At 39.8% G+C, this 26,992-nt stretch overlaps 1 protein-coding gene across 2 annotated transcripts in view; it reads left to right on the top strand.

The window, feature by feature from the left end:
• Window positions 1–26,992, top strand: part of LOC133966657 (cGMP-dependent protein kinase 1) — a 78,628-nt gene that overhangs the window by 35,242 nt on the left and 16,394 nt on the right. For both annotated transcript variants that reach the window (XM_062401666.1, XM_062401665.1), the window contains exons 4-7: window positions 12,042–12,147; window positions 14,599–14,662; window positions 20,094–20,171; window positions 21,999–22,093. In XM_062401666.1, the coding sequence (XP_062257650.1) occupies window positions 12,042–12,147; window positions 14,599–14,662; window positions 20,094–20,171; window positions 21,999–22,093 (343 nt within the window). The remainder of the gene's footprint in view (window positions 1–12,041; window positions 12,148–14,598; window positions 14,663–20,093; window positions 20,172–21,998; window positions 22,094–26,992) is intronic.

The following is a 26,992-nucleotide window of genomic DNA, read 5'->3' on the forward strand; positions in this document are numbered from 1 at the left end:
CATGTCTGAATGCATAGGTCTGAGTGATACACTCAAGGGATCCCCGCTGGATTCACAGAAAGCTGAGTAAAACAAAACAAATATCTCCTTTTGAAAAAGTGGTGCCACACGTAGAAGACACAGATGAAGATGTCAAGTGAGTTTGTGGTGACAAGAATTGAAAACGCTGTTGTGTTGAAGTAAACATGATCACGCGACGTAGGCAGCACAGTAATTATGTCACTTCCTGTCTCTGTCTGCTGCACCCGGCTCCTGCTCTTCTTGCATTCCTCTGTGCAGAGAACCTCCCGCTGTGTTCTTGTATGAAAGGCGAACCTTGGGTAAAGTTAGTAGCCAATTCTCCGGATTTTACTCTGAGGTTATGTCTGAAAGGGGATTTGGTGCGTTTTTGAAAGCCGCTCTGAACTCGGCTGCAACTTCAATTTTTCCATGCTAATGTAGGAAATATGTATAAGTGATTGAGTAATTCGCAACCATTAACAGCAACACAAGCCACATGAGCCACATTTCGTAGGAAGCAAAGAGCTGAATACTGGTGATATAATGCAAGCTTAAGCATTAGTCTGCAGTAACCCCTCAACAGCAGTTAGCGCCTCCACTGTTCCTGTTCCCAAAGAACATTCATAAGCTGGATATAAGTGCTACTCCGCTCTCTTTAGTCTGCCAAACAGTTTTTTTTAAATGGTTTCAGGCATTAATGCAGCCACATATGGAGGTGCTCCATGTGGATGTACTCTGCTTTCTGGTGGACTGCCTCATTCAAAATATGTGTATCTTGCAGCTAAAAGATAAAACAGGAAGAGAACAGCGAGTCTCACTGCAACCATATTAGCACTGGTCTGGGCCCGATACAGTCACAGCAAGAAGGTTCTGGGTTCGAACTCCTGCTTGACCTGTGCCTGCATGGGCTTTATCCAGGAACTCCATCTACCCCCATCAGTACAAAAAGCATGAAGGTTACATTTAATTCCCCCGTAGGTGTGTACCCTGCCTCTCACCCATGTCAGCTGGGACTGCCCCCCCTCAAAGGATGAGCAGTATAGATAATGGATAGATGGCTCTCAAGTAGTCCTCCTATTTAGAGACTTCATGATTAAAGTCTAGTCACGGATATAAGCCTAAAGAATCAGAGTTCCTTCAAGTCTTGTATTGTTATCTATAATTGTGTTTTTTATCTTATTCAATTTTTTGTTACTTTATAGTATCATTTGTATTTTGCTTGTTTTTCCATTGAGTTTTCCAATAAATAATGTTGACAAGGTAGACAAAATTTAAGAGATTTATTTAAATACGCTAGACTAATATTGTCTGTATACTCCAATAGGACTTTGTACTGCAGCTGTAACTACATGTATAGAATAAAGTGAAAAGAAACGTGGTACAAACAGGCTGTCTTAATGTGGCTGCGGGATTTGTGTTTGAGAAGTGAGAGAAGACATCTGCTGAAGGAGGAAAACACTGAACCATTGAGTGAAAGCACAGATGATTTGTCAGACTGTCTATCGTATTATTATCTTGGAGATTTAAAACCAGCGCAGCTCTTACAAGGAAACAATAATTTTGATTCCTATCCAGGTTGGTGGTGTGGACATGAGCACCATCATTAGGCGGGGCTGTGCGGCGGAGAGGTGGAGATAAGAGCACTTAGAATCAGAGAAGGTAGTGAGTGCACCCTTTTAAAAAAGAAAACAAAGGCACCATTTAATGCGGTGCTGTTCTGTTGAGGATATTCAAGATTATCAGAGGAGCAACCAGGAGGAGTGAAATGAAAAGCTGATGAGGCAGAGACACAATCATGAAAGTGCAAAATGTGGGAATTGGTAAATGGACTGTTATGTTAATGAAGCTACGCCACATTTGAATGGTGACAAGCAATTAGACAGAGAAATTTTGACATCACAATTATCTAAAATTACACTAAAATCAGTGAAATATCAGAAATTTGCTCTTAAAGGTGAGAAGACAATAAAACATTGTTCTTGCCCATAGCTGACAAATGCAGTTCCTGTGGATTGTTGTAACTAAGCTCCAGCCAATGACGATTTCTGTCGCAGGAGAAAAGAGGGATTACTGTGAGATTTGTTATCAGGCCAACAGAGAGTCAAAATAACTAACAATTGTTGAGAAAAACCCCAAGCTCACAAATTGGCCTCTCAATTGCTGTGTCCATAATGATGTGTAGACATTTTGTTGATTAATGCAAAGGCAATGTCAACTTCCTTTCAACACCTTGTGCTGGTGTGTGTTGCAGAAGCCCTGGAGAACTCCCGTCTGGTATAAAAGGATTTATTTGGATACTTAGGAACATGCAGACACAGGGATGCAGAAAGAAGAAGATAGAATTGCTATGGTAGACAGAATTCCAGAGGGACCGAGTCGGGGGAAAATCTTCTCTGTTTCTACTGCTGCCATGGTAACACTGTTGCCAGTGTGCACCGAGACATGTGGCAGTGAAATGGTGATGGTTGGGGGGTAGCCTGTGACTGGGTTTCCCTGTGGCAGGATAGTCGCTCCCTTACTTGAAGTCAAGGTTGCTGTGTTGGTCACTGCTCATGAATGCTTAAGTGATGTCTGTGAATGTGAATTTGTTAATGGTTGTCCCTGTGTGTGTGTGTGTGTGTGTGTGTGTGTGTTAGTGCGTTTCTGTGGTTAAGAAAAAGCTGATTTGGGGTCAGTGGTTAAGATTAATGTAAATTGTGGTTATTGTAGGGGTTACGTTAAATCTCAAGGAAATAATGTCAGAAGTGACCTATAACAGTGTGTGTGTATGTGTGTGTGTGTACTGTGGGCCCCTGCTGCTATTGTTTTCCTGAGTCTCAGATGGAGCGCAGGTGTGAGTCCAGAGAGAGAGAGGCTCTTCTTGGGCTCTAGGCGACTTGAAAGGTTAACACACAACCTCAGACAGCAGCTATATACAGTCAGTCAATAAGAAAACAGCCCTGCAGGTGAAGCTTTTAATCTATTACTTTTTACTAGACTTTTCTCATTGATATTGTTATGCTAATAGCCTCTTGTAACAGCGACAGGGACAAGCTAATAGCATAGACACAGCTTTAGCTCAAGGGGAATTTTGGATAACTGGAGGCATCTCTGCACAGAAGGATTATTTTGGTAGCTTTAGCAGTTTTGCATTATTAAAAAGGTAAATTTGCATCGCTTGCCGTTTTTGAGGCAATTTTGGGACTCATTTGCTTTACAAAAGAGCAATTTGCTTGTAGCACATCATGAGTATCAGTTGGGGAACATCGAGGCTCAGGAAACAGTGAAGCAAATCAGGTTTTCCTGTAATCTTGAACCTCATTAACACACGCTCAGTTCATTCATTTTAGGCAGAATGAATAACAATCTGATCTTCAATTTTTTTTCCAGGGATAGATTGATATTATCTAGCTCAAAACTTCTGACAGCCTTTCTGTTGAGGTGCAGCTATGTCAGTAAGCAGACCATTACCTCTCCGCTTGAAGATATATTTACATTGAATTATACTTGCCATCAGAAGGAGCACTGACCTGTCTTAAGCCTGAAACATGCTTCTGCGTTTTCACGGGCCCGTAAGCGCAAGAGCCCTTCCGGGTCCCTTACGTGCTTATGTATCCCTCCTTACGTGCTGACGGGTGTCGACCCCCTTTTCTAAAATTTACGGCAAAGCTCCGCAAGCTCACTCAGCCCGCAAAGGCTGTGATTGGTCTGCTCTACATCCCTTCTGGAGCTGCATTTCCGGTTTCATGCCCCATAATACCGGCAGAAATCACGGAAGATTTAGAAGAACGAATATGGACTAAATAGAAGAGCACTTGGCAGAAGATATCCGATAGTATGATCACTTGTATAACCTGTCACTGACTGGCGGATTTGTCCGTCAGAAAAAGGCTACAAGGAGCCGCAGTGGCTATGTAAATAAACAATCGACGAAGAAGAAAGAAGGCGTCTCTAAGGTCGTCTTCGACAAAAAGCATTACTCCGCCTAGTGTTCTGGCGCGGAATTGCTTTGTAAGACGCGCAACGGTTGGGGAAGCATGAATGAAAACGAGTCTTGCGCCACAGCGGCGTGAAAAGACGCAGACGCAGTCGCAGAAGCATGTTTCAGGCTTTAAGCACTGAGCAGCTTTACCAGATCCCTGAATGGTCCAACCACTAAATTATACCAAACTTTAAATACCTCATCAAGAAGGCCAAACAGTCACTTTATGTAAACACATTTAAATCCACTCGCTGGATTTGTACTTGGATCTGCACCAAATTGCACATTAATATCAGTTCTCTGTTATACCTGACTATTTTCACAGAAATCAGTAAAATATAAAAAAAATCTGCTGTAAAAGGTAAGAAGATAACAACACAGTTTTTGCCCATAGTTCACAAATCTAATTGCTGTTGATCGTTATAACTAAGCTCAAGTCAAGGCCGATTTCTGTAGCTGGAGAGAAGAGGGATTACTGTGAGATTTGTGATCAGGCCAACAGACACTCATCTTTGTAATTCAGTGCCTTGAATCTCATCTTGCTCATAGTTGTATGTTGTGTCTGAATGACGTGAGAGCAATTTTCCATAGATCCAACTGATGCACATATGACTCACCCCCTTGGCCTTCTCGTTGCCTTATTGACATTAGGCACTTGTTGATCTATCCTTGGAAAAGCAATTCTATAGGTGAGTGCTCTCACAGTAGAAAATGTAGCCTTGAGAAAGTATTTTAATAAGTAAATTGTCCTCTTCCTACCACTTCCTTGTTCTCAATGCCAACCATAAAGCATGTTCTTGGTAACACACCCACACACACTTAATTTGTAGAATGGTTATATTATCTAACTAGCTATACTTGCAATATTGCTCACAATATTCCTGGTCCACTTGCGTCCTGAAATGTTGTCATGCCAAATGCTGCTGAGGCAGTTAGGAGGGCCTGATGTTTGGTAACACAGAAAGACCATTAAAACAGCTGACTGAGAACCAATGAAATTCCTATTTGCTGACATTCACCGTTCCAAAACCAAGCTTAATTAAATGCACCAATAGGAGTGGTTGATTGATAGATGTCCTTTATTGATTCCATTTGGTGACAAACAAAGTGATAGGGAAGAGAAAGAGATTGAAAATGGAGTTCCACCAATATGGATATTTTAGGTCTGCAGCTGATATACACACACACCCACACATAATTGAGTCTTGACATGTTCCCCTTTAACAATAAACTTTATTATAAATAACTACTTTTTTTTGTTAAAATACAAATACAACCAAATATGTAGAACTTGAATTAAGAGAACAATCATTTTTTCATTATGTAAAATGTAAACATAAATGCAAATCCGCTCTGTATTGTCTATTCTGTAAAATAAAACCAACCACTGCATATCTGTGAAAGGCTCATATCAGCCAACCAATACATCAGTCTGGCTTTAATCTCAGTGAGAGGTTTGAGTTATCTTTGTGTGGTTCTTTATTACTTATGAGCTGTTTCTCCATAGATTTCAGCAAGTTGAATGTAGATCTCAAAGAATAATTATCATTGGAAAAACAGTTGAATATGCAGTTGAAATGACGACAATGTGAATACATGGTGGCATGCAGTCACTCACTCACACACAGACATAGAAACATGTATTCATCACATTCTGCCACAGCAGAGAATCATCACTCTCAGTATTTTTGGGTGCAGAGATGCGTTTCTGTCTCGGTGGTTCGACAGAACACCTTTTGAAATACCGAAATCCCACAGCAAGTCATCGCCTCTTGGGTTCAAAGCGAAAATACAGAACGTTCTTATATTTGTTGTAAATTTAAAAACAAACATTAAATTGCACTTGTCATGTAGGATGTTTGTAAAATATTAATTGACAAAAAACAGCTGACAATGTGTGAGATATCTTTGACATTGTTCTCAGTTTAACTACCTGAAAAAACAGGTCTTTGATAGACTTCAGTGTGGAGTATGAGTCATCCACCTAACCGGTTATATAGAGAAATGTGTTACCTGATACAAACTCGTCCAAGGACTAAAAATAAGCCGCTTGCTGATGAACAGCATATATACTCCATTTCCTCTATTTGATGCTCTACAGCCGGGTGGACTGAAATTTATCAGGTTATTTCAAACTGATTTCCTCTGTGGCAAATTGTTTCTGGTTGATTCTCTATAATGAGGACAACAAACAATTAAAATTTATCTCGCGACCCGATGAGAAGCAATTTATGCTGAAAAGGGATTTTTTTTTTATTGGTGTTCAGAAGCAGCAGGCAGCAAAGCTGTTCCTTATAGACTCCTTTATAGAAGTAGTTACCCTCCACCATTGACATTATCAGCTCAGTTAGCAGCACTTACATCATGCAATCTGTATAGATCACATAAATTCCTATTATTTAAAAATGTTCTAAACAATAGGCTTGTTCAAAACTGATTGTGATTATCAAAAAAAGAATACATGTTATGAGAGTTTGCTCTGTTGTTATTTTTTTGCAACTCATTGTAATTTTTTTCTTATTCATCTGTAAGTGTTTGTCTACCAATCACTACTACTCAAAAATAGGTATTTTCCTTTTCCTCTCGACCTGCAAACCAACATTTATCATTAGACTCCACAGTTGATGAAAGCTTTCATGTTGAAGTGTTTTATTATAGGAGTTGGTGCAGCAGCAGAATACCTGCTCGCCTTTATGTGTCTACATTAGGACTATAAGAGACCTATAGATGAATTTGGTTCAGACATCCATCAACTCCCTCTAGAATAAACTGTAATAACTTTTTCTCAACCTCATTTCAAATTTCGATTTGGCATACCCATGAGCCTTGCCTGTACTTTTAGATTAGTGATACCTACAGCAAATGTTAGCTTAATAATGGACGAAACTAATTAAAGCAGTAAACATGTCACTAGTTAAATATCCCTAGCATGGCTGTAGAGCGTCAGTTTTATTTTCTTCTGTTTTGTTCTAACTTGTGGTTTTGACCCAAAAAGTGAACTTGTGGCAACACTGTTTATGAAATAGCATCAATCAATAGTAAATGTAACTATCATGACTGACTGGCCACAAGACGGCACATCTCCTCCAGAGGAGCTATTACCTGAATGATTGAAGAAGTATATGCCATCATAAACCTTGATGAGGTCCACTGATCAAAATGTCAAGGTCTATAATGTTTACCATTTTGAATGAACATAACCAACTCTGCGGTCACAGAGCACATTTTAGATCAGCCACTCTTTTCTCAGGATAATGGATCGCTCTAGCCTTCCAAATGTGTGCGTGTTTATCCTGAACTTTCAAACAGGATCAGTTGTATCTGATGAATAAAGGTTGGAAGTGAGGTTTGTTAATGTTACATGCACAGATTTATGGATTGAAACTGTCCTTTATTTAACAATGGAGTTGGATGTGTTTTGAATTAAACTATTTTTATATCACCACAACTAAAATACAATCACATGGTATTATAACAATTTAAATTAGATATTTTCCAATCTAGAAGATTGATCATAATGGGTTAGCATCATTTGTCAGAAGTGGCAGCTGGAGATGGCATTTGATTAAGCCAGCTAGCATTCTATGTTGGGATTCACTGAAATGTGAGTTGTTATTCGGAAGAGGAATTTTAGAATGTTATTACAGTTTTGAAGTTTAATATGTTTTTCTGTTATGTTCCTTTAAGCATCAGCGATAATAATGACTTAAATCATTCCTATAATTAAAAAGAGAACTCTTCTGATGTCTGTCTTTGTCCATGCTATCTGACACTTTCTGGCGTAAATGACCTGTCCAGCTTTCTCCGCTCTGAAGAGCTCATCCAGATGCAATCAGACCTGGCTGATGTTATTAATGACTAGGGAGGGAGGAGAATACGCTCTTCTACCCCACAGCCCTGACAACATCGCTCTTAATGTTTTCAAGACATGAAGAAAGCCTCGATGGAGTGGAGTTTACGTGACTATGTGATTTACAAGTGTTTTTGACACTGTCTGTCTGTGTGTCTGTGAATGGTTGATTTTCTAATTTTCTTCGACATCACCGTCAAGGAAAGAGGGGAGGGGGCTTTAGTTGGAATCGTATTGACAGAAATTAAGTTGCAGGAGTTGGAAAGTCCCAGAATTGACAGTTGGAATCCAATTTGACAGTACTCCTGTTGTCATAGCTCTACTGCATAACCCCAGGTTAAGCATCTACAAGTGTTACAATGATAATTCACAAGCAAACACATCCTGATAGCAAACATTGCACCGAAGACACATGAAGATTGATATTCAAATGTTTTCTGACTCATTTCCTTTGACTATGACCCACAACAACGATTTGATTACTGGCATGGTATTGTCAAGTGCGAGAGAGAGACTTTGCTGTGAATATATTCTATACATTATGTCAAAGTACATTTCATCCTCTGTCTTGATCTTATTATGGCAGGTTTTTTTCCTCCTCCAGAGAATGTACCTGCTGGCAATGCAGTAGGCAGATAATAAATGCAGATTTCCCTGCATCCATTATTCAGATGAATATGTAGAGAATAAGAAAGCTTATTTTAGAACTTATTTTCTTTCAGATACTATATACAGAGATGTCGTTTCTTGGCACACTTCAGTGCTTGGGATTCTAGTAAAATCTTCATTTAAGTACCATATTAATGTCGGCCAGTGGAGCTTTTGCAGAAAAGTTTGATGATGTGCAGTGGAAATGGTAGATGGTTTATACTTCAGCTGAATAATCACGGGCAGCACAGACTCTTAAGCTGCATTAAAACTTATGGCACTACACAAGAGAAATCAAGAGACGCACAAAGCGTTGATGCTTTCAGATCCCACGCTCTCCGATTGCAAACTGTCATGACCAGAGATTAAAGAAAAGAAATGTTGCTGATGTCATCCTGTATTTATATAATTTAATGAGCAAAAATTTGATTACAAGAACAAACACGCATGGATCATTTGCATAATGCTGCAGGCCAAAACTCAGTTACAGTGAATTATGACCAGGCCAAATGAATGACCTGCTCCTTCCACCACATACATGCTGGGTCCTGCATCTAGTTGGCGACACTCATATCTTTTTATATCTTAGCAGCGTGAATGCAGACCCCCTCTTTTACTGCCCAACATGCAACAGGATATTACAGTTTAGCACTATTCAGAGGTTATATTTATTTGGTTGTATTTTTTTTCCTCAATTGTAGTAATTCCGAATAAAGTTTGTCAGTCAATTGCAACATCAAGACTCAATTACATTTCTTTGTCATGAAGGTTTTATAAGGACATCATATATACATATTTGGGCCTATATAACAATATCTGAATTTTTTTAAACCCCAATATGGATATTAGGTAATTAATATTACCCAATCGTCGATATTGGTCGGGCTTTACTCTAATTACTACTGTTACTTTGAACATACAACCACTGAATATGCAGTATACATATTTCATGCATTTACAGCTCAGCACCAACGATCATCCCGCTGGAACAACACGCTGCCCGATTCCTCAAAACCTCTCACAGACAACATCCTTGCAACTCTTCATCACTGCCTCAGGTGTTGTGTTCATCCAGAAAGCTGTGAATCTCATGGTTCGCAAGCCGTGAGCATTAAGACATTAATCTGCCCCCTCACCACAAGATAACTAGCTCCCTGGGTCTCACTGCAATTTAGTCAAGCCCCCGAATAATACGTTTACCTACTGCAGTGTGCTGCAGGCTTCCTACATATCTTATTTCCCAGTGCCCCATACTCCCACTTTCTGTCAAAACACTCTATTGCACACCGCACAGTGGGCAATGACGTCTATCCTCCCACTCTTGTTGCTTCAGGGTCAAATTAGAAGCCTATTCTAATAATTTCTCCCAAGACCCATCTCCATATATGAGGTTTGTTGGTTGGAGGAGATGTGTAATATTGTGGAACTTGAGTATGTTTATATTTGAGCATCAGTGTTTTCCATCTTGACATTCGTGCCAGATGCTTATCAGTGTGTATGTGCAGACAGCAGCATGTGTGCGTGTGTTTATAATATCTAAGAGGATATTACTCCATGTGATAATACGTATGTACAACCTGTATATCTGTGTCAAGATGTCTGTGTGTAATATACAGTTTTATATTCTGCAGTGTGTTTTGGGTTTCCTGCTCCAAGAAAGTGTCTCTTAGTAAAAACAGTGTCAAACTGTGTAATGAGGGCATTTCCCTTGTGTTTGGGGCTATTTTAAAGTGCTGTCAGAAGGAAAGATTTGTAAGGTCTGTGGGAGTGTGTTCAATCACTCGTGTGTATATGAACATACCGTACATATTTAAGAGTATGTGAGTGCATGTAGGAGTCTACGTTTGTGCATGCAGTATAAATACTTAATAGCTCAACAGGCCTTACTAAAATCCTAATATATGCCCTTATCAGTATCCTTTCCTAAAAAAACTGTACAATATTTTCTTGAAGAAATAAGGTCAACCTTTGTACTCACAAGGATAAAAAACAGAAGTTTGTGTGCTGTGAGTATCAGCAACTGCAACTGATTTAAAAATACAGGTATGTGTAGATTAAGTAAGATAGTATACTGTACTACGGTAGTACACAAAAAACCTTTTAACAATAAATACCACAAAGGTATTAACAAAACTATAGGTGTTACATTTATAACTCTAATGAGGTAATGGGATGTGAGAAAATGAGGGGCAGTAGCAACAGACAATTAGACTCTGAGCTGATGATTTTTTGTCTATTACTACATTTCCCTGCGGCCAATGGGCTCACTAGCAATTTCCAGATTTGTTTTGGGGTCAGAAATAGATTGTATCCAGCTTCTCCTCACAGTCTACTGTACGGCTGCACAACTGAAGCACTTCAGTCAAAACAAGGGCCTCTCTTGTAGAATATAATGACACTGGCGATTGGAGGAAATGCCAGAGATATTTTTGAATTAATTATAAGTGATGCATTTGAAAATCTGAGTGCCATTGTATGATACACAGCTGAATGAATAATGTAGTTTTGTTGTACAATTTCTGCCTCAACAACCCAAATTCTTCTGTGAAATGGGCTTGAATTGTGGAATATAATAACATTCAGGTGTGGGTTAAAGGTCCATTGCCATGATGGAAACCCACATAGTCTCAATTGTTCAAACCGGCTATTCACAGCCTTCAGAGGTCTGTTCCGATCTAAAATGACTATAGACATCCTCAGAGGAAACACTGTTGAAGAAAAGGGACATTAAATGATGCATATCGGGACTTTCTACCACTCACTAAAGTCCATTATCAGTGTACAATGAGAACAAACAAGTTTTCTCATGGAAACACTGCAGAGAAAACTGTTCTCCAAGGAGAAATTTTTTCCCGTCTAATGTCTGTCTCGGTCCAGCTGGATGCTTTCTGGAATACTTCTGCAAAAACTCTGTATACCCACATTTTCACCTCCATCAACTCCATGTGCAGAGAGTATTATGGTGTGGAGTTGGCACCTCAGGGCCTGCACGGATTGCAATCACTGGAGAAACAATTCATTTCAAACTTGTTCCATGAAATTGTACAGAAAAATACCAGGGTAGATGTTTGTGATTCAAAATGTAACATCACTTTTGTCAAACTGCTATACACACTTACTCTTATCACAAAGAACAATCAGCAAACTCACATGCTTTAACCAAACAAAACATGTGGCTTAGTCAAGTCAGACTCATGACCTCCAGCCAATTAAAATGCTTTAGCATGACTGGAAACAAGTCATCCATGCATGGCATTCCAAAAATATCAATTATCTCCAGCTGCTGGGTAAAGAGTAATTGTCCAGAAGAAACCTCCTCTCTCCGAGGACTGATCAGCCAAAGAGAGAATACTAAATGTTCACAGATTTCTCTGGCCACACCCTCTGAGCACTGCAATGGATACATTTACTCACAAATACCACTTGACAATAACTGTTCTTTCAAGTTTGATATCAAACACTTTAAAGTGCATGTTCACTTTATGCATATTGTGCATGCACAAAGCATAACACTGTTATATATGTATATGTGCTGTTATATTGTTCGGTCTGCCTAATGTGTATTCCTTATGTGTGTTCCAGCTCTAACAAATGTGAAGCTGTGGGCCATCGACAGACAATGTTTTCAGACCATTATGATGAGGACGGGTCTCATCAAGCACACGGAGTATATGGAGTTTCTGAAAAGGTGAGGAGCCAGGTTTACTGTCCGAGACAATTGGGCTGAGTAGAGCTTTCATCTGAAATGCAATGAATGAATTAACAGAATAAATTCAGAAAAGTGTGTCTGAGCCGTTCTCAGAAGATTCCCGATCCATAATTATTGCCAATAAATTACATAACTCAACATTATGTTCTGGTGCGTCACTCAAGGTGTTACTCATCCTATGGGGAAAAATACCTTGCACATTTATCTTTCTTCTACATCCTGATCATTATAAGAGAGCCCTAAGGCGTCAACGCTTCTCTATAGAAAAGCAAATTATCATTTAAAAAGGCCTGCAGACGCTCTTTCACTTTAGTAAAGGATACAAGAAAAACACATAAAAAATAAAAGAGGGAGAGCGTTGTCCTGTATAAATCTCTCTCCCCCGCTATCTCCGTTAACTTAACTTTTTTTCTCCATCAAGCACCGTAGTCTTCATCAAGACAATTATATGTCTCAATCACATCAGCTCTATATTACATGCAACACTCTATTATCAAATTGTGTTGGAGGAGGTCAGAGCAAAGACCAGAATGGCATCAAAAAGAGGAGTCTCCTTTAGGGGTGTTGTCCATACTGTGACAATAAATGGCTTAGTAGCAACGGTTTTTGAAGCAAAGGAAATAATAATAATCATTACAATTTCAATAGGGCCTCCCACTGTCAGTGCTCGGGCCCTAACAAGCTTTTACTATCTATAGTAGACAGGAGGCCACCTCTAATGTATAAGTCACACACCCAGTCAGTTACTTTTATCGTTTGATCTAAATGAAAAACCTTTTTACAGCAGTATAACAACGTTATGCTACTCTTGCCTTTGCTACTGAGAGGGGCCAATTATTATTCCACAAGATATTGCAAGTGAGCAAAATATGACCGTAGGTTGTTTTAAGTATTTGAGCATAATCACAGAAGCTGTTGTTTTCGTAGTGAAAAATAAATGTTCTGCTCTGTGAACAGTTTAGCCACTTGGCATGTACAGATCAGTCTCAATAAAGCTAACGGAGCACTTGCTGTACCTATTATCCTTTCATTGGACTATTAGACATTTGGTACCAAAAATATAAATTAAGACCAGATAAAAGCATTGTTGATCTGGCTTCTCTGTCTAACTCTGAAGCTTTATTTTTAGAATGACTTTAGCAAAAATAATCTCCATCCTGAGTATATAAGTGACACTGAAAGGAAGCTCTTTCCTCTCAGCAGCTCTTCCATAACAGTCCAACAATAGGTAAATATTTAATAGATGTACGTGTTGCTTGGTTTCGGCCTCCCTCTATGTGTTTGGTTTTTAAAGGGGCGTCTTGGGGGGAAACAAAGCGATTTACAGCAGCGTTTTTTTAAATCACACTTTGTATATAACTTAATTAATGTCTTCTTTCCCAAACGTAGATCTGATAAAGTAGCTTAAGTTTAAGTGCAAAAACCCACATTCTTCCCTGTGAGATCTCGACCCACTCTGTAAGGTCTGTGGTATTATAAATATATATATATATATATAACAGCTTGAAGGAAGGCATGGGAGAGTGCTACACAAACCCCCTGAATAAAGTAGTAGTCATCACACATTTGTCATTTGTTCTTTGCAAGAACACCATAGAAACCGTTACATTTTATTCACAGTCACACAGCGCCATGGCTGGAATGATTAAAGTAAAGAGAAAAAAGGACAAATTTGTGAAACAGCACATTCCCCATGGCTCTGTACTAATATTAATTTGCTTTAATGCAATTTACTACAACAGAGGCTTTTGTTTTGTGCTTCACTGCTTGAGGGTTGAAACTCCATATGTTTCATGTAGACGAGGGTCATGTGTTCACTGCGAAGAGGGTTAGCTAGTGCCTAAGTCTCTGAGGAGGCAACAACACAAGGATAGGCACAGTGGCTCTGGCCTGGGTTGGGGACTGAGACAAGATGGTTCAGATTACTGTAATAAAGCATGGAAAATGAGGGGGGAGGGAGGTGGAGAAACAGAGGGAGATATAGATGATATGGGGAGATAAGCTCTTTGGTCACCAACACTGGTTCTTTTCTCTCCTCCTTGATAAACATAGAGCCAGTTTTATTTAGTAGGCTCGATAACAGACAGATACTGTTCATTGAGGCTGCCGGTAAGAAACGGAACAAACATTAGAGCCTCATACAGGTGCATTCAACCTCAGCATCTGATCCCAGCTGTGTAACTAGGCACATCACCCAGTTCATGCTACAATATGTATATGCATATACTCCCACAACACAGTATAGATTTTTTGTTTTATACATATTGTGCACAACTCCAAGATAGCTTCTGGTCAACAGTTTCAAAGCAAGCTGGCAGCATCACTGCTTTTTATCAGAAAGACAAAGAATACTAAATGAGTGATGTATTAAATATGTATGCACTGATGTGTTAATTTAACGAAGAGCACTTTCTTTTCTTTCTCCTGCAGCGTCCCCACATTCCACGATTTGCAGGAAGACATCCTGAGCAAGCTTGCTGATGTCCTTGAGGAGGTAAGTGCTTCGTTCCAAAGTGTGTGACATATGCAGCCTACTCCACACATCTCAATTTATTTCCACATTCCATACACGGAACAAAGTGTGCACAGTTGGGAGTTTCCAAGCAATTGTTGCATGTTATTATTTGCCCAGTGTGGTGATTTTTAACTCGATGGTTCACCTTCAAAAAGCAACTAAATTCATCAACCTCTTCAGGAATTCATTGTACAGCTTTCAGAAGCCATTTCAGTTTCCAAAGGGGCTCAAGCTGTCTAAGCAAGCTGTGGCGCATCATAATCCATTTTTGTATTTGTTGTACTGTGCCATTCAGGCTGATAAGTAACTGGTATCATTTTCACTTTTTGAGAGTGTCGGTATCGGTTATTATACCAAAATGTGGTCCTGGAAAAAAAAAATAGACTACTTTAATACAATCTCTACATTATAACTCTGTATCAGAAGTAATCCCTTGTGTGGGCTGGTGTAAACAGGGAACAGATTGTTAACTTATCTGTTAATTGCTTAGTTATAGAAAATCCTATAAATAAGACACAACAATGGTGAAAAAAATTCGCAGTTTTCTTTTCTTGGACCAACAAAGAGGCGGAACTGTTACTGACAATAAGTGTAAGCAACACTGGTAATCAAGTCCTGACTGAAAAGAACCAATCACACATCTGAGTTCCTGCCTGTCCATACCACAACAAAGCCCCAGAGCTTTCAAACAAAATTGGGACCAGCAGCAAGTTCATAGATGGGTGTGATCTGACCTCTGAGTAGTGTGTATTCATTTAGACCACTGAATAATAAGCAGCAGGATAATCAACAGGTTGATATGCAACAGGGCCTCATTGTTTTCCATCTTTTCATGCAGATACTGAAAAGCCTCTTTTCTAAAAAGAAGGTGTGTTTCCAATCAAAATTAAGATATTTTAAAATCTTATGATAATATGATAATATAGTTTAAGTGCAGATTTATTTGAAAGAGCTGAACTGCATTAGCTCATAACAATAATATAATTTCAAGAAAGGTTTATGCAGACACGGTGTCTGATATGAAGAATTACAAAACTCACTCTCAAGCCGCTGCTAATCGATCTTCATTCCCTGTGTAAACAGAGGCAAGCCAGTGACTGCCAGGAAACGGAAAAATACATTCAAAAGACATGAAACACTACAGCACGGCTGCGACAGCTGTGGATTGAGCAAGACATGTACAATCACTGGTATTTTCGTTTCACTCCAGATAGGCAAAATTATGTGGGGGAGGGGGGGGGGGTACACTGCATACTGTGTGCACCAAGAGATGTGTCTCAATATCTGATGTTTTTACCGATCGGCAGACCACTTCGTTTGATGTTGCCTCCAGCATAATTTAGCTATGCAAACATAGTCTCATTTACATTTTGATGTTGGCTCCCAACTTTGAAGCTTTCAATATGTCGAACTGCCGACTTATTAGTTATTCAGTATCACACACATATGTGTAAAAAAAAGTATTAGCAAACAGTCCAGAGGCTTTCACTTAAAAGGTTAAATAAGTCCATTAATTATGCAAACTTGTTGAAGTCCTTTTTTTAGACTTAATGCTTACATTGCTTTTGGGTGGGACTTTCTAGTTGAGTGCTCTGTAGAAAATATCAAATGAATACACAGTTTGAAATTAACATCATACACTTTATACTTACTTACTTGATATGAACATGAATATATTGCGTAACGGGGATGGAAGCAGAACGCTGATTGTATTTACTCTCAAGAACACAAACCTGCAATTATTCCCAAGCACTCAAACTACAGCAGCACTTCCTGCGTCAAGTCGTTTCACCTCAGGCAGCAAATGTTTCTCTCACAACCCGGGTGACATGAACACGAAGCCACAAAACCAAACGTTTAATTCCTTTTCACATTACCTAAACCTTCACTTTGTTCAAAATGTACTACAGGCTTACATTGTAGTTTATTAAAAACAATTATAGATTTCATTCTATCAAGAGTTTCCATTTCTGGACACATTGGTCAAATCATCACTTATCATTGATCTCTTCATAAAAGCCAAACACAGAATAAGCCTTACCTTCCAAACTCTTGGTGTTAATGTGGGGCTGCAGGCATCAGGCCCAGTCCTCTTCTTTGTGGAGGTCAAATCACCTGCAAAAGTCAGTTTAAGGTTTTTAATGATGATTTATTATGTTTATAATATTAAGCCTAATATTGGTAGCATCCAAACTCAATATTACCTCACTTGCGTAGTTCTTCACACACAGTTCATGTTCATAGAAATATAATGATGTTAGCTTGCTAATGAAACCCAATTAGCATTTTTAAAGGCGTTAGCATTTAGCCACCGTTATCGTTGCTAACGGTGGCTAAATGCTACCGAGGTAACAGTGTAGTTAGTAGGCTAAGTGGACGTTTTTAAGCTAGCAAAGGCTCACCTGCTAACGACAGCATCGGACGTGAGGCATCTAAACACGGACGACGAGTTGTAGTACTGCTACTGGGTACTAGTATTTGACAATATTTATTCTACTGAGATACAACAGTCCTAGTAAAGAAAAGTACATGTAAAGTAAATGTGAAGTAAAGTTAGCGCAGGTGTGTGTTTGTTGCGTTCAAGGCTAGTCGGATTTCTCGCTTCCTCAATGTTGCAGAGAAAAGACAGATTCACTCTGTGTTTAGTTTTTTATATAAATAAAACAATCCTTCATTTTGATCCCCTGTGACTTTGCGGGATAATTCAATGATTTTGTAAGTCAGTCAATATCTGTTTTTATTTTTTCTGTTTTAATAAACTTAATTTGCATCACATCCACATGTGCTGCAAAAGACAATGAAATAATCATATTAACAACCACAACGTACAAAAAAACAAGTTATTATCATAGTAAGATAAAAGAATCAGTCGCCCAGCCGTTCAGTGTGTATTACTGTAGATACATCATGAATACTAACTTTAAATGTATAGCCTTCATCTGGCTATAACCTATCTTAGCTGATTCTGTGTCAAATGTTACAACAGCAGTTATAATGATAAGATAAAATAATCAGTCACTTAGTCTGTGTTACAGTAACAACATCATGAATTCTTATGAATACTGTGTTTAATATTGGATAAAATAGCTTGTTGATCCGTCTTATAGATTAAAATACTTTAATACAAGGTGAAATCAAAGGCACTCATGCATTTTAATAATAAGAAGGTTACCATGATACAGCATATAAAAAAATCTGCCCATAATTGTCGGGTAAAAGCTCAGTACCTTGTTTAACTTGAATTAGAGAACCGCTGTTTGTCACTAACACACTGGTCGATATTGTACCGCTTCAAAATCTACTGCACATGTATTTATAGCTCAGGCAATAACAAGTAATAATTTGTAGTGTGGGGTATACCGTGGCCAAACTAAAAGTACCATCACAGTGTGGAAAGCTTTGACCATAATGAATCAAGAGAGGTGGCTCTGAAAAGCAGTCTGCATCAGCTGGGATACTGAAGGGCAAGGTAACCAAGAAAAGAGAATCTATGGCGTTACACATAACAACCATCATGGAGGGGGACAACTCCATCAAAGAGAGGAGAGGTTTGGGAGAAGGTGCATCGGCAACCCCAGCAAAGCGCATGTCAGAGGCTGAATTGGAAAGTGTAAAGTTGAGGAGATGTGATTAAAGGGAACAGGGAGGAATGGAACTAAATGAAAAGTAGTTTCACAGACTAAAGATTTCCAAAGAGAAGTAGTGCTCGTCCCTTATCCTGGGGCTTCTATCAAGGATGTAAATACAAGCCTTTATGATGACAGATAACACACAAATTACCCACTCTCTTATCAAAAGTCCTTCAACTCGCCGTGATCAAGTCCTCTTTAACCAGAGCCATTTAAAAAGCAAAAAAAATGGCTTTGCTAGTTATTAAATGAATGAGACATAATGATGTAGGTTTGGTTGAAGGACAATGTGTCAGTGAGCTGAGAGAAGAAACACAGATCATAATACTGTTAGCCCTGTTAAAAATACGTGTTTTGCATGGACAGGCTTGTGAATATACTCTGATTAATATGCTTGCGTTGTAGGTTGAGGAGATGTTGGGAAAGGGGCCAAAATGAGTAACATCTCTTAATCCCATACTGTCACCCCTATAAATAACCTCTTTATAAACAGAATTATAATAATTCTCCAACTTTTCCTCGTCAGTTCAGGTTTTTATTTGTACGTGTAGAGGATGTGTAGCTTTCTGATACCGGGTCACGTAATGATTAAACCCATCGGGCTGTCCTTTGTTTCGTCCTCTACCATAATAGATCTCTTTGGTCTGTGATTGATCTTTGATTAGTAAACTCTAGCTATTCTTTACTCTACTTAAAGACATTCTTAAGAAAAAGGTCTAAATTATATAACTGAATAATGTCACTCAGTAGGGCACATACCTCAGACAAGGCCCAACTGCCCCCTTAAATTCAGTCAAGCTGCATCAGTTCCTTAATCATGCCCATTTCTTTTTCACCAAGATCCATGAATTTTTTCTGGGGTAATTGGTAAATTCTATAGAAAAAAAGCTCTATCTCTCAAAATTGAATGGATTCTTTCTTGATCCAAGTCCCATCCTTTCGGGGAAATCTGTTCTGCAGTCTTTGCGTTAGCCTGCTAACAAACAAATGGACAGGGGCGAAAACTTAACCCAAAACCTAACATACGCTGATGATGCATCAGGAAATAGTGAGCCCTGTCCTCCATCTATATTTGTGGTCCGAGGACCTGCAGATTAAGAGGTTATGATACATATAAAACCAAAAAAACAATATGTGTTAGCCTGTGATCCTTATCAAGGTCCGTCAGTGATTGCTTTTTTTCTTTTTGTGCTGTAGAAACTTCAGCGAGAGGTTTTTCCAATAAGTTATGTCACACATCACATATTGCTTCACATACCTGAACTGAATCGGTCCTGTGAGCTCACACATTCCTTATCCATCAGTGTTCTGAGTGTGAACATGTTGTTTTTTTTTTTATATATATCTATGTGTGTTAGCCTTGTGTTTGACCAGTCCAGACTGTAGCCCATTCAGTGCATGCTGGGATATGTTCCAGCAACCACAACCCTGGAACAGGAATTCTGGTTTACAGAAAATGGTGTGATGGATGAATATCCTGTATTCATTTTTACTCTCAGAGAGGAGTTACAGCAACAGCATTTATTTATTCATTAATATTCCTGACTTGCTTATTCATATTGAAGGTCGCAGAGCATATCCAAGCAAGCAGTGGGTGGAAGGCTGAGAAATAACTTGGACTACATGCAAGTCTTTGGTACTAACCAGAAAAGAAAAATGTAATTCTGATTTATCTCAGCGCACCGAATGCGGATTTACTTCAACTCAAGTATATGCCGTTTCTGACTCCTTCTGACTCCCACATATTCCTAAATAACGGCTCTCTTCTCTCTTCTCCTCAGACACATTACGAAGACGGAGAGTACATCATCAGGCAGGGGGCTCGAGGAGACACCTTCTTTATCATCAGTAAGGGAAAGGTGAGAAACGCTTCCTCCGGCTTATCGTCAAAATAATCAGCTCTGACACTACAACGGGGTCGTCGTGCCACACATGGCAGACGACACCTTACTGTACCTTTTGAGGCAAATTGCTGGTATTTTTTTTGGGAGGAAGTTGTCTGTCACCAATCATCCGGGATAGGGGGAGAGGAAAGGAGCCGCCTCTTTCATCATCTAGTCTTGTGGCAGCGGCAACAGTGGGAGTACTGGGAAGGAGAGTGGAGTCACTTTCATTTCACCTTCCTCTCGTCCACTCTGACTTACACACTGAGCACAGATGACACACTGTCCTTGTCCAGCAGCAGCGCCATGGGAGGGCTTTCTTGTACTCACACTGTCAGCACGCTGCGATGGCCACCAGTCTTCCTGCTCGTCATGTTCTCCCCGCTAATCAATTTTCTGTTTCTACTTTCACACTTATTGATGTTTCCTTCCCACCCTCCGCTAGCTTTTGTTCTCATAATTGTGCATTTATCAAGCCGGCATAAAATCTCTCAAATCCACAAACATTAACATTCAAACATGGCTTGAGAGTGTCAAATCTCACTGCGTTTTCCAATAGTGCACGCCTCCAGGAGACAGATGTCATTGTAAAGGATGAGGATACATTATGTTTCCTGTTCTTCTCTCCTCTGACCTCAAACAGATGCAGCGCACTCAAACAAAAGTCAGCACAACTACAAGCACACACATTCCCACACGGGCACAGACATGAACACGTGCACGTACACCCCTGACCTTATCATTGCTTTCTGCTTGGTCATTTCCTCGTGTTACACTCTGTCTCGACATAGACTACAGACAGTTTGTCTAGAGGACATTCCACCAAAATCTGGGCATGTCACGGCACACACACACACACACACACACACAATCGTATCGTCACTCTATTTCCTCTCTTTGCTTTTCTCTACTCCCACATACTGGATCATGAATAATTATGCCATCACTCAGGTGTAGACAGCCTTACAGTGTACTGCTGCTGGATATGCGGCGGAGCTGACTAATGGATGAAAACAAGATCCTTCATCAGGCAAAACGGCCGTCTTCATTCACTTCCTCTAAACATCTCCTCAAGTGCCATCACTTGGATTTGTAAAGCACAGCACGGTGCTATCACTCACATGTCACCTGGTTAATGAAGTGGTCAGCTGTGCCTCCCATATCCCGGCAGTCAGCTGTTGGTAACAGACTACCCATGCATGAGGTATCTGTCCCACAAGCACCTCTCCCCCTTGTAATAGTTAACCTGTCATATTAAGTAATCATTTCCGTTTTATGTTTCTTTGGCATTTTATGGTATCATATGTAAATAGCACTCAGTGGAGTACATACCTCCGTCAAGGCCCCAAAATTCTCCTATGAAACCACCCTTTTAAACATCTGTCTATATCTGCACCAAATTGCAACCACTCATTAGTATCATGCCTGATTGTGTTATCAAGATCCCTGAATTCCTCTCTGAGAAATCAATAAAAATGAAAAAACTAAAATGCAAAAGCGCACAATGTTAAAGAAAGTGAACAATTCTTTGTTAGATCTGCCCCCTAATACTGCTTCTTTCCACAAAATGTCATGGTTTCCATCCAGATGTCTTTGTGTAACCTTACTAAGAAACCAACCAACAAAAGCGAGTGAAAAAACAAACCTCCTTGTCAGGGGTAATGAAATGTTATCAATCTCTAACAAAATGTATCACCTCTGTGCTCCCCGTAATTCTTCATACTGATATACATGACTTCTTTGTTCCATCCTCCTTCCTGTCACACTACTCTTGGTCTCTAATCATTTCCATTCTTCCGCTAGGTTAATGTGACGAGGGAAGACGTGCCCAATGGAGAGCCTGTCTACCTGCGCAGCCTCGGAAAAGGCGACTGGTTTGGGGAGAAAGCTCTGCAAGGGTAAACCTGTCCCCTAATAACTCTGCCTCTTCCAATTCAAATCTTCTGCTGTGTCTATATCCGTCACTATCAGCTGCTCTCCTTCTCATTTTCACTCACAGCCTTCTCTAATATGCTCCCTTTTGAACTTAACATGCATCAGCATTCTTTCTAATTTGCCATCCATCAGCCTCCAGCTCTTATCTGTCTCTTTTTTTCCACCTCTCACTCATCTTGAAAGGAGAGATAAGTTGCTAAATGTTTGGAAATACTGAAAACTGGGCACACATCACACTAGCTGCATGATTTACTGTGGCTGTTCCATACACAGATTAAAGATCTGACACATAACTCTCTGAGGAAAGCTTGATAATTATGATCTGAGTCAATAGAAACGGTTCAGCCGTCATATTTAATTATTTGTTATGAAATAGCACTCGGAGCTGATACTATATAAACATCACTAGTATCCAAACATGCAGGTATTTTCCCTAAATTTTGCAGAAAGAAATCAGAGCTAAACTATCACTTCAACAAGCTCTTCCTCCCCAAACTCTGTTTTTGCCCAAATCAAAGGAAAAAAGTTGTTTACGTTCAAGTGGAGATTATTCATAATCACAGTGTGTGTGCGTGATTGACAACCCGGCTGTGCTATATTTTGCAAACGGCTATGTCACTCAAAAAGAAACCATGGAGAAGAAAGGTCATTAATTCATTCATTTGTGTGTGGACTTTTGTGTTTCACACGTATACAGTAGAGTGCTCCCAGCTTCCAGATTTTATTCAGACAATATTATCTGTACGATTCTCTAACTCTTTTGTTTTTTCTTGCTAGTATAATGATATCAGGGCCACGTCACTGCTGCCCTTGACTGAAATAATGAATTTTCATGAATAAATTCAATCATTTGTATACGTTTGTGTGAAATATGGGAGGACGGTCGCTATTGCCGACAACAGAGGCTCATGGCTATAGAGATAAATGTGTGTTAGGCAAGCAGGCACAGTCCCCATCATCTACAAACAGCTGTACAACATAAGCCTGTGCCAGGACCATGTTTTCTGGCCGTGATGATGCACCGAGGCAGGTTTTAACCAACCAGGCTGTGTGTACTGTTGGGACCAAATGATTCAAAAACAACTAGAGACAGTCGGTGCCATCAATGCTTTCTCTTTAACAATTCTCCAGTTTCATAAAAATATGTCATATGGTGTCTTGCATCAGAGACCAGTGCCTTGGAGTGATATATTCCCCCTGTTGTCTGTCCTGTCTTGTCATGAGCATGTGCCTCAAAGGACAATGTATTATTAAAACAGAGGCAGGGTAGAAATAGAAATAGTCTGAAGTGTTTTGTATCAGCGAGGGGTCAGTGAGCAGTAGAGAGAACATATGCACTCATGCACTTTGAATACATGCATGTGCAAAACCAATGGTGTCAGCATGGAAATAAATGGAGATGTCGCCATCTTGTGGTCACCGAATACTCCCTGTGCTGAAGCTCTTTTGTCCTACGGCATATTGTAAGCACATCAAAACACAAAGAAGCAGTATCCTGTGAAAAATATATAACAGCTTGTGTGTTGTCAAAGGGCACAAATGGTAGGCCACCAGTTTTATTTTCAAAAGGAGCAGTGTTGACCCAAATGTGACGTTCAGTCGGTCGACAGCTGGAATGGCACAGATGGTTGGACCTACTCCATATGTTGAGGCTAATTAATATAGCATATAAAAGACGACACAGCATTAAAATGCATGCAGGACATGCGAGGCACGGGGGCTCCTGACACTAGGTTGTTCCAAATAGTAATGTTGTACTTTTACTCTAATGAGATGTAAAAAAAAACGGAGCTGTGTGATGAATGAGAGCACGGCAGAGGTTACTGTACTGTAATTTATAATGGATTCGGCAGCTGTGCTACTTTTGTGTTGGACTATTTGAATGTTCTAGAAATGCAAAAATGTTGAAGTATCTCTGCGTAAATATATATATAAGCCTTTATATATATACATTATAAATCACAGGAATACATACAGTATTCAAACAGAAGCTCTCTCACACCCAGGGATGACTAGTTTTATCTAATAAATATAAAATAAGTTCCAATATCTTAAGACAAAATAAAGGTGGTAGCAGGTTGCTAGTTACAACCAGGAGCAGATTGTTTGAAGACTTTTGAAGATAAGTAAAAAGATATGACTCAAAGTAATTTAAAGAAGCAATACAGTACATCCAAGAGAGATGGGCAGGCTATTCCAGTCTGAATGAGCTCTACATTTAAAGGCACATCTTTGCCCAATATCCTCACTGGGTCAGGTTTCACCTATTGTGCATTTAAAAAAAATCTCATCAAAGCGACTTTGACAGTATCTCATGCTTTGTTTAATCAAGAAAAGCATATCTTTTGTCCATCCCACTGAAACAAAGTGCTCCGCTCACAGCAGCATCTGCTTGGTTTTATTATAATCTATTGTCCGGTAACACCTTTTGTCTTGGAGTGTCTTGATCCAGAAAAGCCCGCTCAGCTTCACCTTTGATGGTCAACGTGGCTCATGGATTTAAAATCATTGAGATGCAGGCCATCTTCGGGCCGGGCTTTTGATCATAGTGCTCTCCTGCAGGGGCCGTCTTACTAATTAGAAGTAAACTGTGTGTGTCCTTGTTCATGAAACTCAATAGCCCCCTACTCAAAGGCTACTCTGTCCATCTGAAGGTGCTTTGATCTGAGAGAGCAACATATTTACAGATCACAGTCTGTCCTGCTGCCAGACATAATGTTTTATTAGAGCTTGTGCGGGTGCTGGTCTGTGATATCTGTGCATACGTTAAAGCAGCGGAAGAAAACAGATTATAGGTTTGAAATACTAGAGATAATCCGATACCGATACCAGCATCGGATATGCCTCAATGACAGTCGGGGCGTTTATTGTCACCCTGATAAAACTGCAAATTTCTTTCAAATCACTTCTTCTTCACTAAAACAGTAATGCCTCTGGAAACTGCTGCTTACAGGGAGGCAGAAAATTCATTTCCGGTAGCGTTCGCCAGAGCTAGCTTAAATGTCAACAATCGTTCAAAAGTAAAACTGCGACAAATACCATTTGCAAGGCTTCAGTTTTGAGGGGTGGCCTCACTGTTGTTCGCTGTGTCTTCTTAGATTGTGTTCTTTTTCATTTATGACTGTCAAACGAAATGACGAAAGCAGTTCTATCGCATTCATTTTCTGTGTGTATTTGTTTTTCAAAAGGTTTAATCTGAGCCAAGTCGTACAACAATGACAGCATCATCACTTACATACAGGGTTAGTAGCATAGAGCTGTTAAAACACGTTGGATAGGTCATTTGTTTGGCATGTGATCGGTATTTGATATCGGCCGACATTCATAGTCAGGCATCGTTTCGGGAAGGGGAAACTGGCAGTGGAACATCTCCAGTAAATACTGTGTCTCATCTCCGTGGATGGTCAATGTTCCAAGGAAAGATGGACTTCAAGTTTAAGGCTGTTGTTTGGATATGAGGTAACGATATATGTCATTGTCCCTTTGTCCCGGTGAAGTCTGTTGAGGCGTACATCCATCAATAGCACAGACAAAGTGAGCCGTAACCTCCACCCTTGAGTGTAGCGTGTGTGTGTTTGTGCGTGTGTGTGCGTGTGTGTGTGCGTGTGCGTGTTATAGTCGAGGGAGTTGAGAGATTGTTAAGAAAGTAGGATGTCACTGACAGAAGTGTGATTGGTGTCGGTGGCAGACCAACTTCATGGCAACAACAACCCTCATGATAAATTACTGCGAGGGCTGTGTTTGTGTGGGCGGGTTGCCACAGGTCCCTTTCCATACCTCTGTGTGACAGGGTTTACGACTGGAAAGTTAACACAGCAGCTACGGTTTCTCCTGTTTCAACAGTGACTTTTTATGATATTACAACAGGGCTGTAAGGGACACATTAAAAAGTTTTCTAGCCAAATGCCCACCACTTTCGTCCAAAATGAGACTATATTTTATCAATTATTGGATGGATTGCCTTAAAATTGAATACACACACTGCAGGTGATGTACTATAATGATTTTGTAGAAACTATACAAGTTTCAAGTCTGAGGGGATTATTTCAATGACTGTAAGTAAGAATTCCATGACATTTGGTACAAACATTCATGCACCCTGGGATGACTAATAAACACTCCTCGAATTTTTCTTCAGTCATCATCACTGGTTAATATATTTTTTTCCTGTACTTAAAAAAAGACATTTGCTGCGCGTTGTACTTCGTGATCATTAGCGAACATTCCTGCAGCACTAAACATGATAAATGGAATATGTCCAACCATTGATCGTCCATCTCACTTGTAATATTTGGGTCCCGGGCAAAGCTGGAGCCGATCCCAGCTGACGGTGGGCGCGAGGCAGGAAAGGTCACCAGCGTTTATCGCAGTACAGAGTCAAAGATCCATTCATGCTAACAATCTTATTTATATATATCCAAATTACAATGACCCCCATCTGCATGTCTCTAGACTGTGGCAGGAAACCAGAGAGAAACCCAACACATGCACTCCACACAGGAACAACCATTGTACAGTGGGGAGACGGCGCTAACCACCAGTGCTGCCAACGAAAAATATTACACCTGCAGTTATATTAATATTGTTTGTGTGAGTATTAACATTTAACTCAGCCTCAGCAGGCGTGTGTTTTACATGTTCCTGTCGGTTTCTTCTGTATATTTTGACATTCCTCTAAAAGCTTACCATAGGTTTTTATACTTACAGAGGGAGAAGAGCTTCTCCTCTCACAACCTGTTGAGGCAGATGGCCGCCCACCCTGAGTCTGCTTGTGCCAGTGGTTTCTTCATGCTAAAAGGGTTTGAGTTCCTTTAAATACATTCCTGCTAAATTCAATACATGAGTAGCACAGATTTACAGTT

Source organism: Platichthys flesus, chromosome 12 (assembly GCF_949316205.1).
Source record: "Platichthys flesus chromosome 12, fPlaFle2.1, whole genome shotgun sequence".
Lineage (NCBI taxonomy): Eukaryota > Metazoa > Chordata > Actinopteri > Pleuronectiformes > Pleuronectidae > Platichthys > Platichthys flesus.